The sequence below is a fragment of the Brachyhypopomus gauderio genome, chromosome 21, assembly GCF_052324685.1.
Source record: "Brachyhypopomus gauderio isolate BG-103 chromosome 21, BGAUD_0.2, whole genome shotgun sequence".
NCBI classification, from domain to species: domain Eukaryota; kingdom Metazoa; phylum Chordata; class Actinopteri; order Gymnotiformes; family Hypopomidae; genus Brachyhypopomus; species Brachyhypopomus gauderio.
The window spans coordinates 10,595,137-10,612,636 of record NC_135231.1 but is presented as its reverse complement, the minus strand read 5'-3'; the positions used below and the strand labels follow the sequence as shown (position 1 = coordinate 10,612,636).

At 46.4% G+C, this 17,500-nt stretch overlaps 1 protein-coding gene across 1 annotated transcript in view; it reads left to right on the top strand.

Annotated features, from left to right (window-relative positions):
• The window catches only part of plxna1a (plexin A1a), a 144,744-nt gene that overhangs the window by 109,863 nt on the left and 17,381 nt on the right, over window positions 1-17,500 (top strand). Inside the window, exons 23-31 of the mRNA XM_076984675.1 lie at window positions 994-1,145; window positions 1,370-1,490; window positions 1,675-1,811; window positions 4,151-4,318; window positions 8,205-8,298; window positions 8,929-9,165; window positions 10,360-10,503; window positions 11,373-11,607; window positions 17,190-17,332. Of these exons, the coding sequence (XP_076840790.1) occupies window positions 994-1,145; window positions 1,370-1,490; window positions 1,675-1,811; window positions 4,151-4,318; window positions 8,205-8,298; window positions 8,929-9,165; window positions 10,360-10,503; window positions 11,373-11,607; window positions 17,190-17,332 (1,431 nt within the window). The remainder of the gene's footprint in view (window positions 1-993; window positions 1,146-1,369; window positions 1,491-1,674; window positions 1,812-4,150; window positions 4,319-8,204; window positions 8,299-8,928; window positions 9,166-10,359; window positions 10,504-11,372; window positions 11,608-17,189; window positions 17,333-17,500) is intronic.

Genomic DNA, 17,500 nt, shown 5'->3' with positions numbered 1-17,500 from the left:
CCAGTTTGCTGGTAGGCACTGGGGGTCGTTGGCGTGGAGATGACCTGTAATTACCTCATGATGATTGTACCGGGGCACCACCCCCCCATTAGCACCGCACATCAGTCACCACATTTGTTTTGTCACAGCACACCTGTCCTTGTTATAGAGAATAATCCAGCTAAATAAATCACATTACACTAGCGCCATGCGGCCCCCGGGCCCCACGGTGGAGGTGCGGGAGCCTGGGTAATAACTTTCAATTAGAGCAAGTTTGTGTGTACATATGTGCACGTGTGAGCATATGTGCACGTGAGTGTGTGTGTGTGTGTGTGTGCGTGTGTGTGTGTGTGTGTGCGTGTGTGTGTGTGTGCGAGTGTTTGCATACAGGGGTTGGATGATTGTGAGTGTGTGTGTGTGTGTGTGTGTGTGTGTGTGTGTGTGTGCAGGGGTTGTAGCGAGCTGCACTTATACCATCACGTGTGTGTGTGTGTGTGTGTGTGTGTGTGTGTGTGTGTGTGTGTGTGTGTGTGTGTGTGTGTGTGTGTGTGTGTGTGTGTGTGTGTGCGCGCGCAGGGGTTGTAGCGAGCTGCACTTATACCATCACGGGTGTGTGTGTGTGTGTGTGTGTGTGTCTGCTTCCCTGTGCTGAGGGGCGATTTGTCTCCATTAAAATGCAAGACGTTGGAGGGTTGGCGAGCGCTAAGGGTCATGAGTCCACGTCCTGACACGTTTCAAACAGCATTACAGGGTTTATATAGGACATGCCAAATGTAGCAGCCTCATTTAAAATGGAAAGCTGGTAGCAGATATGACTGTGTGAGATGATCTAGATTTGCTTGACAGATAATTTGGCTTGATGGGTAAAACCTGTGACTCAAATATGGAAATCATAACTGACCCATCATGTCTGTCACCATCCTCCACTTCAGGACCAAACCTTGATCCTTTTTGTCAAGATCTCCAGGTTGACGCAACTCTGGTGCTGAGCTCTGTCTGCTTTTGGTTGTACAGTTGTTCCCAGAGACGGGGCCGAGACAGGGGGGAACCAGACTGACCATCAGCGGGGAGAACCTGGGGCTGCAGTTCGAGGACATTCAGACGGGCGTCAGGCTGGGCAAAGTGCCTTGTATTCCCATCGAAGAGGAGTATGTCAGTGCGGAGAGGTGAGCCTTCATCTCCGTCATCCTCGTTATCCTTTCCCAATAGAGATTAGAGAATAATCTATAATAATTTATATAGGTTTTATAAATGCGTTTTAGACTGTGTAATCATATAGCGTACAGTTTCATGATGAAGGTATATCTAAAGCAGGTCAGAGTGCATGACCTGGTATAAACTGTGCATGACCTTTGCATGACCTGTGTACAACCTGTGTCTTTTTTCTCAGGATTGTGTGTCAGCTCAATGATGCCACTGGACACCGTGTTCAGGAGGCCCAGGTGGAGGTGTGTGTGAGGGACTGCCTGGCCGACTACCGGGCCCTGTCACCCCGGGCCTTCACATTTGTGGTAAGCTAACCCAGTCTGGCGTCGCTACACGCAGGCGAATGCCGACGCCAAACATAGCATCTTCGTCCTGACGAGAGCCCTGGCCTCGTTAGTCGAGACGTTCGTGTCTGCTGTTTAAACATGATGGCTAAGGTCATTATCGCCTCCTTCTCCTCCATGCCTGGGTTTCTGTCCTCCCCCCCAGACCCCCTTCTTCACCCGCGTGCAGCCCTCGCAGGGCCCCCTGTCCGGGGGCACCAGAATCACCATCGAGGGCAACCACCTCAATGCCGGCAGCAGCGTGGCCGTGAACATTGGCCGCCACCCCTGTCTCTTTAAGAAGTGAGTGCCTGTGTGATGATCCCGCCTCCACTTCTGATTGGCCGCTCTCCCCTGGTGGAGCGGTGGTTGTCTGTGTGCATGTGGAGACGTGTGTTTATTTGCCCTCTCTACCTGTTAGTCTCAAATCCGCTCTGTTCCTCCATGTATCAAAAAAACTAAGACTAGTGTTTCCTAGTCTGTTTTGATTTTCATCACTAGCTATAAATCTACCCATGGTAAAAAAAAAAAAGGTGCTCTTGTTTGAATTACTATGCAAGGCAATGCTAATCAGTCTTTCTAGAGAGTGCATGCATGCGTGTGCCTGTGTATGTGTGTGTGTGTGTGTATGTTGTTGATGTTGTTGTTGTTGTTGTCATTTCTATTGTTGTATGCGGAGCACAGAGTGTTTCTACTGTCTGCCTGTCTGTTTGAAGGGTAAGTCTACTCCGCACGCCAGTGAGAATGCAGACAGGGCTTCATGCCAAGTGTCTGACAGAGGATCTGCGGAGATCTTAACGCCTGATCCGTCTGCCACACCTGGTCTTGGGCTCCTGCTGTAGCAGAGACGAAGGCCTTGGCTGGGGGGTCCGCTTACGTGTGGCCCCTGGACAGTTTTAGTGGGGGGGGGTGTTGGAGGGTCTGTTTGGATCCGTCTGTAGCTGTAAGTCTGCTCATGAAAGCAGACAGCAATTGCTCTGTCATTACTAGACCCGGTGTCAAAAGGAAAATCGGGGCTACACTTAGGGGTGTGTGTGTGTGTGTGTGTGTGTGTGTGTGTGTGTGTGTGTGTGTGTGTGTGTGTGTGTATGTGTGTGTGTATTGCTATGCTTTGGGTGTTTGTCAGTGTTTATTTGAATGGGTGTGTTTTGCGCATATTTGCGTGTGTGTGTGTTTGTGTGTGTGTGTGTGTGCATGCATGTGTGTTCATTTCTGTGCCCTTCAAGGTCTCTCTCTCCTTTTTCCATTCCCTTTCCTGCTTTCTCTCACTCCCTCTCACTCTCTCTCTCTTTCTCTCTCTCTCACTCCCTCTCTCACTCTTTCCCTCCTTCCTGTGTGTGTTTTCTGCACATAATTTCATGTATAAATTAACAAGTAAATGTATCTCATTACCTATAATCCACATATTATAAATTCCGAATGATGCTCCTAAAATATCTCAGAGCTATGTTTGTATTTAAATCTCCACTTCCTTGAATCTAATTCCGTGTGGTTATCATATTTTCCCCTTCTTTATTCGCCTTTGAGCCAATTCGAGAGCTTATCCTCACCAGAGCGCTGCCATTCCCACTTTACCTCCCTCGTTCTCTGTCTTTCTCTTTGTGTTATATGTGACAACCACCTTGTCAAAATATGTGCAGTCTTCAGAGGATTTCTGGGGCGTCCGTTGTGAAACGGGTTCCCATAGCAACGTGGGAAAGGAATATGCAGGGACACTGCACATCTGAGAGAAAGAGAGAGAGAGAGAGAGACAGAGACAGAGAGAGAAAGACAGAGAGAGAGACAGAGACAGAGAGATAGATACAGAGAGAGGGAGACAGAAACAGACAGAGACAGAAACGGACGGACAGAAAGAGCGACAGAGAATAAGAGAGAGACAGAAACAGACAGAGAAAGAGAGAAACAGACAGAGAGAGAGAGAGAGTGAGAGAGAAACCGACAGAGACAGAAATAGGCAGACAGAAAGAGAGACGGAGAGAAAGAGAGAGACAGAAACAGACAGAGAAAGAGAGACAGAAGCAGACAGAGAAAGAGAGACAGAAACAGACAGAGAAAGAGACAGAAAGAGAGAGAAACAGAGAGATAGACAGAGACAGAGAAAGAGAGATAGACAGAGAAACACAGAGAGAGAGAAATGAACAGAGAGAGACAGAGAGAGAGACCCCTTCCTGCAGTGAAATATTAGGGAAAATGCCTATTGAGTAGGGATTGTATACAGGTAAACATAAAATAATGATAATAATAATGTTTACAAACTTCAAATGCGAGTGGGATGCTGTATTGAAGAAAAGGACCAATATGTTTCATATAAAAATTTCAAGCTTGCCCTCGAAAGAATAGCTGAAACCAATTAAGCAATATTACAGGTGAGCTTGCGTAAAACAGCACTCTGCTAATCAGCCATGACGGGCAGCTCGTCGGGTCTTAGGAAAAACCTGACAGAATAAGCAGTAGAGAGGTTGCTGGATTCTGTATGAAGACTTTAAAACAGTTAATAAAAATAAAAATATTAAATCATATCCTGTGGTACCCGGCACTAGTTCTGGCCACACGTGTCATATGAAATGTCAGCGTTGCAATGACTTCACAGCTAAGACATGTTGGTCAGTTAAAATTGTCAAACACCTTCTTCATTTCTCCAGACGAACATCTAAAGAGATAGTCTGCGTGACCCCAGCTGGCTTGACCCCAGGAAGCACTCCCGTAATGGTGGACATTGACGCCGCGGAGTTGAGGAACCCTGAGGTGAAGTTCAACTACACAGAAGATCCTACAATCCTGCGCATTGAGCCAGACTGGAGCATTGCCAGGTTAGTCCCACTTGCCAGGTTCTCCCCCACGTGTGCTCCTCACGTGTGCCCCCCCACGTGCGCTCACCCACGTATGCCCCTCCACACACAGCCCTCAGCTGGGAGGAGGTCTTCTTACTTTTATCCCATTATAATCTTTTGGCATCTAAATCAGGTGATGTTTTACCTCAAGGAAGCAGTTCAGACAGACAGTCCTCGTTAATGTTAATGCGGTCTTTATTAGCAGAGCCCAGTGGTTTGGGAACAGGGGAAGGTCTGACACTCAGACTGTCAGTCTAGGTACACACAAGGCATTGTCACCTGTAATGGAAGTCCTCCTCAGTCGGGTTTCACTGCACTCCTGGTGAGAGTGCTCTGCGCTGGGACGTGTCTGCCCCTGTCATTGTTACCGATGTAAACAACTTTAAAGAAAAGTTCTCACTAGTGTCCAATACGTCAACGGAGACGTAGCACTTAGTGCGTGAGACGGCTGTTCATGGGTGTTGGAGGAGCTCCGATCTGGGCCTTTAACATCTTGGAACTGAAAGAAGCCCTCAACACTCACTCACTGTCTCGCCTTTTTCTCACAAGTTCTCTCTCTCTTTCTCTTTCACTCACTGTCTTTTACACATTTCCTCTCTCTCTCTCTCTACCCCTGTCTCTCTCTCACTCACCACACACGCACACACTTGATTTATAACTACTTTTCACACAAAGCAATAACAAGGCCACAGCAACTATAAAGGAAATTTTAATAATACTACTAATGAATAGGTAGTAATAATAATACTCTGTCTTACTGGCTGAGTGAAGCTAATCTTTCCCAGGGTGAAATTAGGAATTTTATAACAATCTCAACACGCTAGTCATTTTAATTATGAACTTATGAACACTACACTGATTTTTGTTCATTGTAATAATGACTCGTATATCACAATGATATCTACACATTTTTCTTATTAAGTCAGAATTTTGTTTTAGATGTGGTTTCTTATAAAAAGTTGTATTTATTTTATATACAGGTTTCTGCTAATGTAATTTAAAAGCATTAACTCCATGCAAGTGACTGTGGATAACCAAGTTTGTGGGTGTGCATCTGTGTGTGCACGTGTGGGTGTGCACGTGTGTGTGTGCACGTGTGTGTGTGTGTGTGCATGTGTGTGTGTGCACGTGTGTGCCAGTGCAGAGAGCCACAGTCAGTAGTGGACTATTCAGCGTTACTCTCTGAATGGGGCCACATCCCCCCAGGAGAGAGTCTAGTAGTACACCCCCTATTATCTCTCCATCTGGCTCTCAAATACACACACACACACACACACACACACACACACACACACACACACACACACACACACTCTCACACACACACACACACACTCTCACACACACACACACACACACACACACACACACACACACACACACACACACACTCTCACACACACACACACACACACACACACACACACACACACACACACACACACACACACACACACACACACACAAAGACAGATCAAACAAATATTTGAAATGACTTGCTCTGAATGATACACCAGCTTTAATAGGCTGGAACTGGAAGCTTTTGGCCTTGAGGACTATAGATCTGAACTGTCTGAACTTGTATTGATTTGAATTGAGGGCGTCTCTCTGGTCTCGGCGCTGCGTTCCCCGTACCACCGAGGCAATCAAACTGTCACACAGAAACATCAGCTGCAGGGAGGACTGAGACTTCTCAGCATCCGCCATGATCATATTTTTATATGTAGATTTGCATTTTCTAAGAGCTTCTGGTCCAACCAGTTGACCCTTGAGCAATCAAATTAAATGAAACGGAAATCCTTTATGTACTTTTAGGCTTTCTCCTTAGCAAAGAGAGAAATATTTACAAGCGGAGAAGAAAAAGCTCACCAGGGAAGACCGTTTGTTTGTTTTCTTGAAGGGGGGGGGGGGGGGGTGTATGCGTGTGCATCCAATCATATATATGTGCATGTGTGTGAGAGACCACGACGTGTGTGAGCATGACGGAGAGACCATGACTGCTGGTTTGAAGGAGATGGCACGGTGTCAGACCAGAGCAGAGGCACAGGAAGGTCCTCAGATCTCCCTTGAAGTGGACTGTTGGGTGTTACGTCTGACGAGATCCACACAGACAGCAGACGCCTGTGGAGGAAAGTCTGGGATGTTTCACTGGTTGTTCTCTCAAGCTCAGAATGAGGAACTTCACCCAGAGCAGTAAAAGAACTCAAACCACACGAGCTTCTTCTGAAATCCTAGACTCACTGTATGGCTTCCTGTCATCTTTCTCTGTATGACAGGCACAACCACAAAACCGATTAGTGGTTTTGCTTTAATAAGACAACAATCAACAACAATTAAAGCCACATTAGAGCAACATAGGACCACGTTGTAGCTTCTCTTCCAGGGATTTGATGGGTTTGGACGAAGCTGACCTCTGTAGTAGCTTCATAAGGATGGACACACACTTCCAACACTCACCTTCAGATGCGTTGTGTATGCCGCTGAATGCGAAACGAGACCTGGCGTGCTGTTTCGACAGCTCATGATGCTAAAGTGCTGCGTGTCTCGATGTAACCTTCATCTTAGGAAACGGTTACATTATTTTCAAGATGTAGACATGGTGGATCCCCCCACGGCAAAGATCCCAACGCTCTCAGTGACTCCGATGTAGGAAAGTAACTCCAGTGCCTCAAAGAGCGGCACAGTGATCCTCCCCCTAACCTCTGTCACGTCGGCAGCGTACGAACAATTACCACACACACATTTCAAAATGTCTCACTGTACTTAGAAAACTATGATTAAGCCACCCACTCGAATCACTTATACCTAAAGGCAACTGTTGAATTTGGTCAGTAAACATTTGAAGTGCTCTGTGTGACAATACATTACTAATTCAACATCTCTGCTAACTCGTGGAGTGAATGCCTCAGGATGAGACAGATGTGAGAAAACGGCTTGCGAAAGCTGTTTTGTGGTTTTGTTGTTAGTAGCTGGAGTCTGTGTCTGCAGCTTTTGCATGTTTGGGGTTTGAAAACTGGCAGAGAAAGACTCAACTCTGGCTAATCGGCCCTTCCCTGAAGTTTTGTGGTATCACTTCAGTTTACCAAAGCAAAGCCTCTTTGACCACTGGAAGTGCTGGAATCTCCTTCCACGTCGGCATTCATGCGTGGTCGGGCAGAGTCACGTTTCCTTTGAGCTGGGCGATAAGACTAGCGGTGATGCGCTAACGCAAATCCATCCCTCTGGAAAAGTAGCCCCATCTCCGAAACGATGAATTATAAAGATTTACAGCTTAATTTACAAAATACCTTTCACTGAGGAATTTGCTCCACAAAAATATATGTTTCACATAACTGTTTATTGACAGAATTCAACAGCCGCCCTTTGGCTCCCATTAAAAGTGTGTTTCAAGCCAGTGGCTTTCTGTCCTTTTCTAAGTCGAATATAATTTACTCAGCGTGCTATTATCTCATGGCTGTCTTCACTTATTATTGCTGGGTTGCTTGGTTAGATGTTTATTTCTTTGTGTGTTATTTGTCTGCCGGTTCTGTGGCGCTGTGGGCCTGGTGTGGGTTGGAGCTGTTTATTGTCCTAGTGTGATCTGCCACCTTTGCCTTCAATTAGTTATAATTGGAAATAAATAAATAAATGAAATTAAATGAAAAGAAAACCATACTTGACGGCCTCGGTGTTTGGGTTTTTTTTAACATGATCAGTTTTGCCTGAAAGTCACTCTTTCCTTTCGCTCTAATGGCGAGGTTTGTATCTTCAGCATTGTCCCTGCATTTTCACTCTGAACCGTTGTGCCCTGTGCTGAGCCATGTCTCATGAAGAAGACTGGGACGGGTTTTCTTGCACCTTATTCTGGTTGTTCTTTACTTGATAGTGGCGGGACCCTCCTGACGATCAGTGGCACCAACCTGGCCACCATCAAAGAGCCCAAGATACGCGCTAAGTTTGGTTCTGCTGAGTCCTTCCATGTGAGTAGTCCTCCCTGTCCACCACATGAGTCCTGTGTCCTCTCCTCTCACACTCCTTCCCCCTCAAACGGACGTACGCACAAGTCACTTCCGTAGAAGAAACCTTCCCTGTCTAATTCTTTCAAATAAGTGGCCCCCACGCTGCTCTGTCACAGAGGTCAGGTTCCACACGTTGGCTTCTTCAGGATTCACCGCGAGGTGTCAGACTGTCTGCCGGTCTCTCACTTACTATGCTGCCTGAGTCTTCTCTTCACGCAGCTCAAAAAGGTTCTGTGGAGGGAGGAACGTCTCCCTAGGCAGAGCAACCTTTGAAATGTCAGGATGAGCGGCCTGGGAGGGGAGAGTGCCTTTTCTTTTTGTGGTATCAGGGGGCATAGATGTATTTTCACCCTCTGCAGCTTCCCATAATAAACTACATTAAGCCTTCGTCTAACAAGATTGTGGCACTTTCAGTGGTTACATACATTTTCGTTCTGTTAACTATAATGATAGTCGGAGATGTTGTGGAGGTTTTTATTTATTTATAAATTTTTTTTTAGAGACTGCTTTTCTCAGATTTGGTGTGTTAGTCGTTTATGTTTCTCTCTGCTCTCTCTCTTTCCTGTGACTTTTCTTCCCTCCACTACACAGAACTGCACTGTCTACAATAACTCAGTCATGGTGTGCCTGGCTCCGTCAGTCTCCCACTCCGAGAAAGGCTTTGCTGACACCGGCAGCGGTCCGGATGAGATCGGCTTCTACATGGACAACGTCCACGCCCTCACGGTGGTCAATGAGAGCTTCAGTTACTACCCTGACCCAGTGTTTGAACCCCTCAGCCCCACTGGAATACTGGAACTCAAACCAACCTCACCTCTGATACTCAAAGTAAGCCCCGCCCCATAAGCCCCAATACAAACATCATCGATGAGCCCCGCCCACAAACTCTGCCCATAAGCCCTGCCCATGAGCTCCATCACAAACCACACCCATAAGCCCTGCCCATAAGCCTTACCCATAAGCCCCGCTGGTCTATGGACTTCTTTTGAATCTTGATATTTTGAGTCGTGATTTCAGCTGCAGGGGAACCAGCAAAGATACATAAAACACGTATGGAGAACTGACTAGAATACGAAGGTCTTCTTTTTTTGCATTCATCAGATGCTTCTAAATAGTTGCCTAAGGGCCAGATTATCTTCGTAAACAAACTTTGAAAAGCTCTCTGGCTGCTCGAGTCCTGAATTCCTCCTTCCATGGTCAAGTATGATCCTGTTTTTTTCCGATGCTGCGTGCACACATGCTAATGGAAGCTTTTCCGTTCTCAGAACTCACTGACGGGGGAAGAGAGACGCACAGAGTGATCTTTCTTTGTTAAGTGCAAATTTATTAACAGAACCTTTTTACTTAATGTCCAATCCCGCCTGGCTTATTGGAGGGGAAAAATGAGAGAGAAAAGCAACCCAGCACATTAGCAAAGTGATGAGAAACAAGAAAATGCAATTTCGCGAAATAATCAGGGATATTTTGGAGATGCATCACATTCTCCATGCAATTAATTTCTCATCTAATTTGAACTTTTTGTTGCCGGCGCAATGAAGCGTGGAGGAACGAGGGGGGAGACGTGCGAGTAAAGAGCTTTATCGACTTATCGAACTCCCCGCTCCTATATGCTGTTATTATTATCTTTATTAATTGTTTAATTCATTGATTGATTTTGTTGCCCTTCCCTGCTGTGACATTCAGCTCTTTACCAAAAGCAAACTTGTTAGATACACTTAATGACCTGCATGTGTGTAGGTCCACTTGTGTCTTGCGGTGTGGAGAAGTTGGAAATGGACTCGGAAATTTCAGCATTCAGTAAAGAGTGAATGAATGAATCTTTGTTAAGCAGCCCTGGATGGACTTCTGAATTCTCGGGTGTCTAAGCAGACAGAGTCTTTACTGAGTGTTTAGGTGTTAAACTGCAGGGACGGCCATGTCTGTGATGTTTGACACTGTACTCAGACACCTGATGAAGTCGCATTAATCCTGTTATCAAGCTTGATCTTAAAAAGTGACCGTCTTTCTGTCTCTTCGTTAAAGGGTCGTAACCTGTTCCCAGCAGCACCCGGAACCTTCCGGCTCAATTACACAGTGCTGATTGGAGAAACTCCCTGCGTTCTGACCCTGTCGGAGACCCAGCTGCTGTGTGAATGGCCCAACCTCACTGGCCAACACAAAGTCACCGTATGTATGATGTCTGCTGTCCATAAACACTCCTCAGCCCCTCCGTGTTATGAAAGCATGCGTTATTTTTGAGAAAGTGAGATTTCTAACCCTTTCTAGTTTATCAACTTCAGATAGACTAGCTTGATTCTCCATCACACAGTCAGTGATGTCTCCTAGGTACAGGCCATCAAAACTTAGCGTGTCATTTGTTATGAAGGCTCGATGTGCAAACAGCATACGCAGAGGAAAATACTTTTTACCTATCTTATCTGTCTAGACGAAGGTGCGAATAAATCACGTGGAATTTGGGGGAGATGAAAACAAATGTATGTACCTCCGCCTAGTCTGTCCCGGGAAATTTACATTCGCAAAAGCACCCTCATCCCTCCATGTCGTCATCTGGGCTCCGTGGGGCTCCGTCGGGCTCCGTGGGGCTCTGTGGGGCGTGGTCAGACAGACAGGCCACAGCTGTGCCCTCCCCCATAGAGAGTGACATACAAGCCTGACCCAGTAGTCTGCTGGCAAGGGGAATTGTGTGAGGATGCTTTCTGTGAGAGAGAGAGGGTCAATATGTGTGTGTAGGGGTAGATGTGTTTGTGTTTGGAGTGTTTATAGTCTGCTTTTAGTCAGACAGTTTGCTCTCAGTGCAGCTGTTTGGGGGGATGTGTGGCCGTGATGTAGCTCTGAGCTCTTTCCTTCCTTCCTTGTTTCTCTTGATTTATTATCCACATTAAGACAAGCTCACAATTTCGGGCACTTTATATGTTTGCTCTGCTCTTTATTTAGAGCAAAATGATTAGCCTTCTCAATATCATAGGTTGAACAGTCGGGCGTAAAATCTGCTAGAATTGCTTCTCTGACTCAAGTCTCTGTTGTGCATGTCACAGATTCGGGCAGGTGGGTTCGAGTATTCCCCAGGTGTTCTACAAATCTACTCCGACAGTCTCCTCACCCTCCCGGCCATCATCGGGATCGGCGGGGGCGGAGGGCTCCTCCTGCTGGTCATTATCGCCGTGCTCATCGCCTACAAACGCAAGTCCCGGGATGCCGACCGCACTCTGAAACGTCTGCAGCTGCAGATGGACAACCTGGAGTCCAGAGTGGCACTGGAGTGTAAAGAAGGTATTTCTTCATCCTGTCAGGGTCGGCCTGTCTCCGTTGTGAAACGTGGGGTTTGTGAAGGGAAAATTGGAATGATTTGTGAATGATGCTGTAATAATGAAGGTGGTAATGATGAGGATGCTCTGGTGAGGTGGCCCCTCCCCTCCTGAAGAGGTGGAGCAAAATTCATCCTACTGAAATCTGGAATAATGTCCATGTGATATGAATAGTTTGAAAGTTCTACATATTTAAGTGTGAATTTTTTGACCTTTTAAAATCATTTATAACACAAGTGGGAAAGGGCAAAGGTCACCTGCCCAAGGAGACAGGCTGATGAAGCCAAGCCAATGACTTTGATTGGCAACCCTTAATATCGGCATGTGACGGTACGCTTACCGGCCACAGCCGACAGTTCGCGATGTCTTACACTGGCGACAGGTATATGCTGAATTATTCCAGTTAGGTGCCATATCAGAATTGTGTCAGAAGTATTGTCAGCACATTAAGGTATGCCACATTATGAGGTATGGAACATCATGAGGTATGGAACATCATGAGGTTTGGAACATCATGAGGTATGGAACATCATGAGGTTTGGAACATCATGAGGTTTGGAACATCATGAGGTATGGAACATCATGAGGTATGGAACATCATGAGGTTTGGAACATCATGAGGTATGGAACATCATGAGGTTTGGAACATCATGAGGTTTGGAACATCATGAGGTATGGAACATGAGGTATGGAACATCATGAGGTATGGAACATCATGAGGTTTGGAACATCATGAGGTTTGGAACATCATGAGGTATGGAACATCATGAGGTTTGGAACATCATGAGGTTTGGAACATCATGAGGTATGGAACATCATGAGGTATGGAACATCATGAGGTTTGGAACATCATGAGGTTTGGAACATCATGAGATATGGAACATCATGAGATATGCCTTATGTATGAGGTATGCTTTATGACATTGGACATTGGAGCTGCCATCCTATTGGGTTTTATCATTATCTCTATCTTGAATGGCTACAAAGAGCCTAAATAACTAGACATGAATACCAAGTGGTGGAAACTTCATGAACTTAAAGCACAGCTAATGGTAGACCTCAGTGCAACCAGTGTAGAGCTGGATCAGTCAGTAAAAACGTTTTGGGAAGATGCAGTGGCCATAACCCATGCCGTTGGTGCAGCAGGTCTAGGGAAGACGACGCTTGGAAAATGTTTGATCAGCAAGCGGATCTGGTGGTGGAATGAATCATTCTGCAAAGTCTGCAAAGACTCAGCATTCATTCTACAAACCTGGAGTGATTCTTTCACCAAGATCAGCAATGAAGAATCCCAGTGCCCACCAATACCAAGTGCTGCCCATGTGTCTGGAACAGACCTTCCTGTCAGGTTGGAAGAAGTCCAAGAGACCGTCCACAAGATGAAGACTGGAAAGGCAACTGGGCCAGACCACATTCCCAGACCAAGTTTGGACAACTCTAGGATGATTCTGATGACTCTGTTTAACAGGATCTTTGAAGAAGCAATGTTCCCAAAGCCTGGATGAGCAACACCAAATGTGTGAAGAGATGTCGATGAAGATGAAGATGTCGGTGACCGCTCTACTGCCCCGTTCTTCTCCTGCTTCACAGGAGTGCTGGAGTGCTTCACTGAGGGCTGGAGCCAAAGCATCGTCAAAGTCCGTGCTAACCAGTGCACAGGGGACGGGACGTGGGGTCATCACAGTGTTACCCACGCTGCCCCGCAACTGACAGAAAGACACAGGGAGATAAACAAACCCCATGCCGCAGTCACGTGACGTATGACTTCCTGGAATACGCAATTAATGCGAAGGTGGGGTTGTACCTAATAAACTTGCTACTGTTGTGGGACCAGCTGGCGACATTCTTAGCCTCCAACACTCCATCTCCACGCCGCATCGTTAGAATCAGCACCGCACTCCAATCGCCGGCATGGCGCGGCGATGTCTCACCACACCTAGTCAACCTGTGTGAGCAGCTGCTGGTGGTTGCCATAGTGCTCCCTTACGCCGGGCTCCGGCCACTCCCACCGAGATGCACAGGGTTTAATTGGCCCTTATCTTGGGCTTTCTGACCTCCCTGGTCATGACCCTGTCAGCTGTGTATGAAAGCGGCCCACGGTGAGCTTTATAACAAACACAGCTCAGAGCAGCAGACAGGACAGGGAGACACCTGAGCTGCAGGATGATGAGCGTGATATTCTGCTTGCCAAGTGAGCGAGAAAGTTGGCAAGATGGCTGTCGACCTGTTATAAGCTTTACTGGTGCTGTTGTGTGGGATTCAGAGAACATAGATTTGTGTAGCATCAATTCTATGTTTGTTAGAATATATATTTTTTAATATTTGGTGAATCCCACATTGTGGTGTATAATGATAAGTGTAATACTCCCAGCTTACTTGTATAGCTTTTCCTCATTTTACTGTATTTTTCCAAAGACTTACCGAAAGCTAATCTGATTAAATGCTAACACTACTTTCCACGTAAACATCCTCTAAGCATGTGCGGCTTCCCTAAGAAGCCGGGCACTGAAAGTCCTTTTTCATTTTAGCCATCACTTTGACCCTCGCCACGCCTGTCTCGACACATTAGCCACGTCTGAGGATGGAGCATGCTAGATACGGGGCCCAGCCCATGCAGGGCACGAGAACAGCAGAGCTACAACCATGGGGATGAGGATTTGCGATGTTCAGGAGCTTAGCGAGCCGTGGTGGTTGGCCAACGGAGAACGTAATCCAAACAAACAGACAAACAGGGACACGGCTAATGGCTAATGGCTAATTAGCGGGTGTGATCCGACGGCAGTTTAGATGCTGGGATCTTTAAATTACACTGGAAACATTTTACAGTAAACCTTTGTGCACATCTGTGTAATAGTGTACATGAATGTGTTTCAGCTGAAATATGTGGAGAGACAATGAAGTCCAGAATCTAAACTGTGCTGGCGGACTGTTTGGGCGGGAAGGGCTTATGTTCTGAAGATGTCAGCCAGTGAGACAGGAATGTTCAACGTTTCACTTCAGGCTGTTTGTGCTTTCATACAGTGCTGCTGTTATGTCTTGGTCAGCTGTATTAACCTTCTGATGAGGAAGTGGCCAAATTAAATGCACCTTTACTCTGTGTCGTGCGAAGAAACAGCTCTAATTGGGTGTATCTTGAAAATTATATTTTCAGTATAAAACCTCCACAAATGGAGGTGGAGCTTCTCCTTCCAATATTACCATCCCAGTGGACAACGCGGAGGAAAACAGCTGGAGGAAATTATGCATGAAAAGCTCCGCTCCTTTATTAATTATCCACTCATGCAATTAATTGACTTTCTTCTCCCGTGAACTTTATGTCTCTAACTCACGTTCCATCCTGCAGATCAACTTCCTCAGAAGCCAAATCAACACAAACAGATCGACAGACAGCGTTGTTCCCATTTACTAAACTATCTCCGCTGTTTCTGTCAGTGTGAGACACCCGCTGATTGTTTTTAAGGTTTGCGTACCAGTGGGTGAGTAGACGCTAAATGTAAGTGGCACGGTGAACGATGTTTATTTGGGACAGTTCCCCTAGTTGTTATGACAGTCCATGGTCTAAACGCTGGAAGACACAGATACAGAATGCGAAAACATAAAGAAGCAGAAAAACCACAGGGAAGGAAAAGTACACCTACATACACACACAATTTCAATAAAAACAAGGGGTGTACATACACTGGGGTAAACAAGACAGTTGAAAATAGTAAAAAAAAAAATTATAATAAAAGGTGGTATTCACAAACCATGAGGCAGATTCAGTTGAAATGAAAACATAAAACCTCACGAGAGCCACAATTGCAGTGGGCGGAGACGATACCGGAGACGATACCGGAGACCCCACCCTTCTACGTGTGAGGCTCACAAGACACGATGTGGCAACAGGGCCCTGGGGCGGGATGGAGTCAGCTGACACCGACACAGGAGGCAGCTGTCGGACCGGAGAAGCGCAGAACCTGGTGCCAGAACAGGAACCAGAGCCAGAGCACGAACCGGAGCTCGAATGGGAACTCGAGCTGCAGAAAGTGGAGCGCGGTGGCTGCAGCCAGGCCTAGAAGACAAGGTGACAGGTTCAGGGAGGGGAGCAGTGGGTCTAAGAATGAAAGGATCCAAGAAGGGATCAGGTGATCACACCGCAGTGGATCACACCCACTCCAGATCTCCAAGCCAAGATCTGTACCATGCTAGGTGCTTGGGTAGCAGCCTCTTTGTCATAAGATGTAGAGATGGACATGGAGTCTGTGTCTTCAGTGCAGGACATGAGATTGTCGTCCTCAGCACTGGAGTCGGAAGACAATGCAGTAGGAGGATCTGGATCCAGAATAACCTCTGGGCACTGTGTGAAGCCAGCAGACCTTCCTACGCAGGGGCTAGGGGAGGCTCTCCTGCCACAGGAGAGAAGGATGTAGCCACCGCTCAGCATTGCACCGATGCTGGAGCAGAGGAATCTTGGAACGTGGCCAGTGCGGGCTGGTGTTGCTGAAACCGCAGGCTGACCTGGTGCGGCTGGGCCTGATCGGACCACGCCTCCTGGTGTCGAATCAAAACAATCCAATAACAAAGCCAGAAAATGCTGCCATCACTCCCCCCCCCCACCCTCCCTGCAGTCTTAGCCCTTTAGCGAGCTTCCATCATAAGCACTGCCTTGATTAACGATACGCAAACCTCGTGCGCCTTCCAGTGCTCTTCAAAACGCTACCGACACAGAACCTAGAACACACCACACTCACGCGGGCTTCCGCCATCGAAAAAGTCTCGGATGTCGGATTTCTTCAACCGACAACGAGACTTTGTTTCCACGGTGGTAGGGAAATTCTGTTCCTGGTGAGGCAATGTTGAGGCTGGATTAGCTCATGTTGATTTAGGGAAGCAGTCAGAGTCTCGCCTCAAGAGTGGCACCATTGCTAGCTGACGTTCTCTAATGGTGGGCCCGGTGAGCAGTGTTTATTTAGAACGGTGCCGTTCTGAGAGTTGTTACAACAGTCCAGGGTCAAAAAGCCCAAAGGCAGAAATACAAAACCTGAAAAGCACAAAGACAGAGACTGCAACTAAAAATGAAAACAAAACCAGAACCATGTGGCACTAGTGCCCGGCGGACTGAAACATCGAAGTGGTTTGTTGGTAGCGATGTTCATAGCCATTAGTGTTCAGAATGGTATTCACCCTGGTATCGATCAATGAAAGATCTTTCTTATTTAAGACTTTTGGACAGCAGGCCCAGATAAATCAGTAATCACCCGCGTTACATTGAAGCTCGTTTCTTCCTTTCGCTGTCAGACTATACAACCAGCACTGCCCCAAAACATAAACAGAAGACTGTAATTTGTAAATAATGTATACAATTTTCTTTTTTCGTAACCCATTATAATTTATCGGAACTTTGCGCAATATTCTTTAAACTTGCAAAGTATTTTTTCTAACTCTTTTTTTGTATGCTCTCCAAGCTGCTGTAACACCACAATTTCCCCATGTGGGATAATAAAAGGCTATCTTATCTTATCTTATCTTATTTTATCTTATCTTATCTTATCTTATCTTACTCTGCAGCCTTTGCAGAACTTCAGACTGACATCCACGAGCTGACCCAGGAGCTGGATGGAGCTGGAATACCCTTCCTGGACTACAGGACCTACGCCATGAGAGTGCTCTTCCCTGGCATTGAGGACCACCCTGTGCTTAAAGAGATGGAGGTACGGGTCAGTACATCACCGCCAACATAGAAAACATAGATTAACGTGATGAAGACCAGCCATCCATGCAAAAAAATAACAGCCGGTAATGCAAAATGACTCGCTCACTTCAGATACATAACAACCTCATTTTATGCAAAATTGATGTCATTAATCTATTTCATTTTA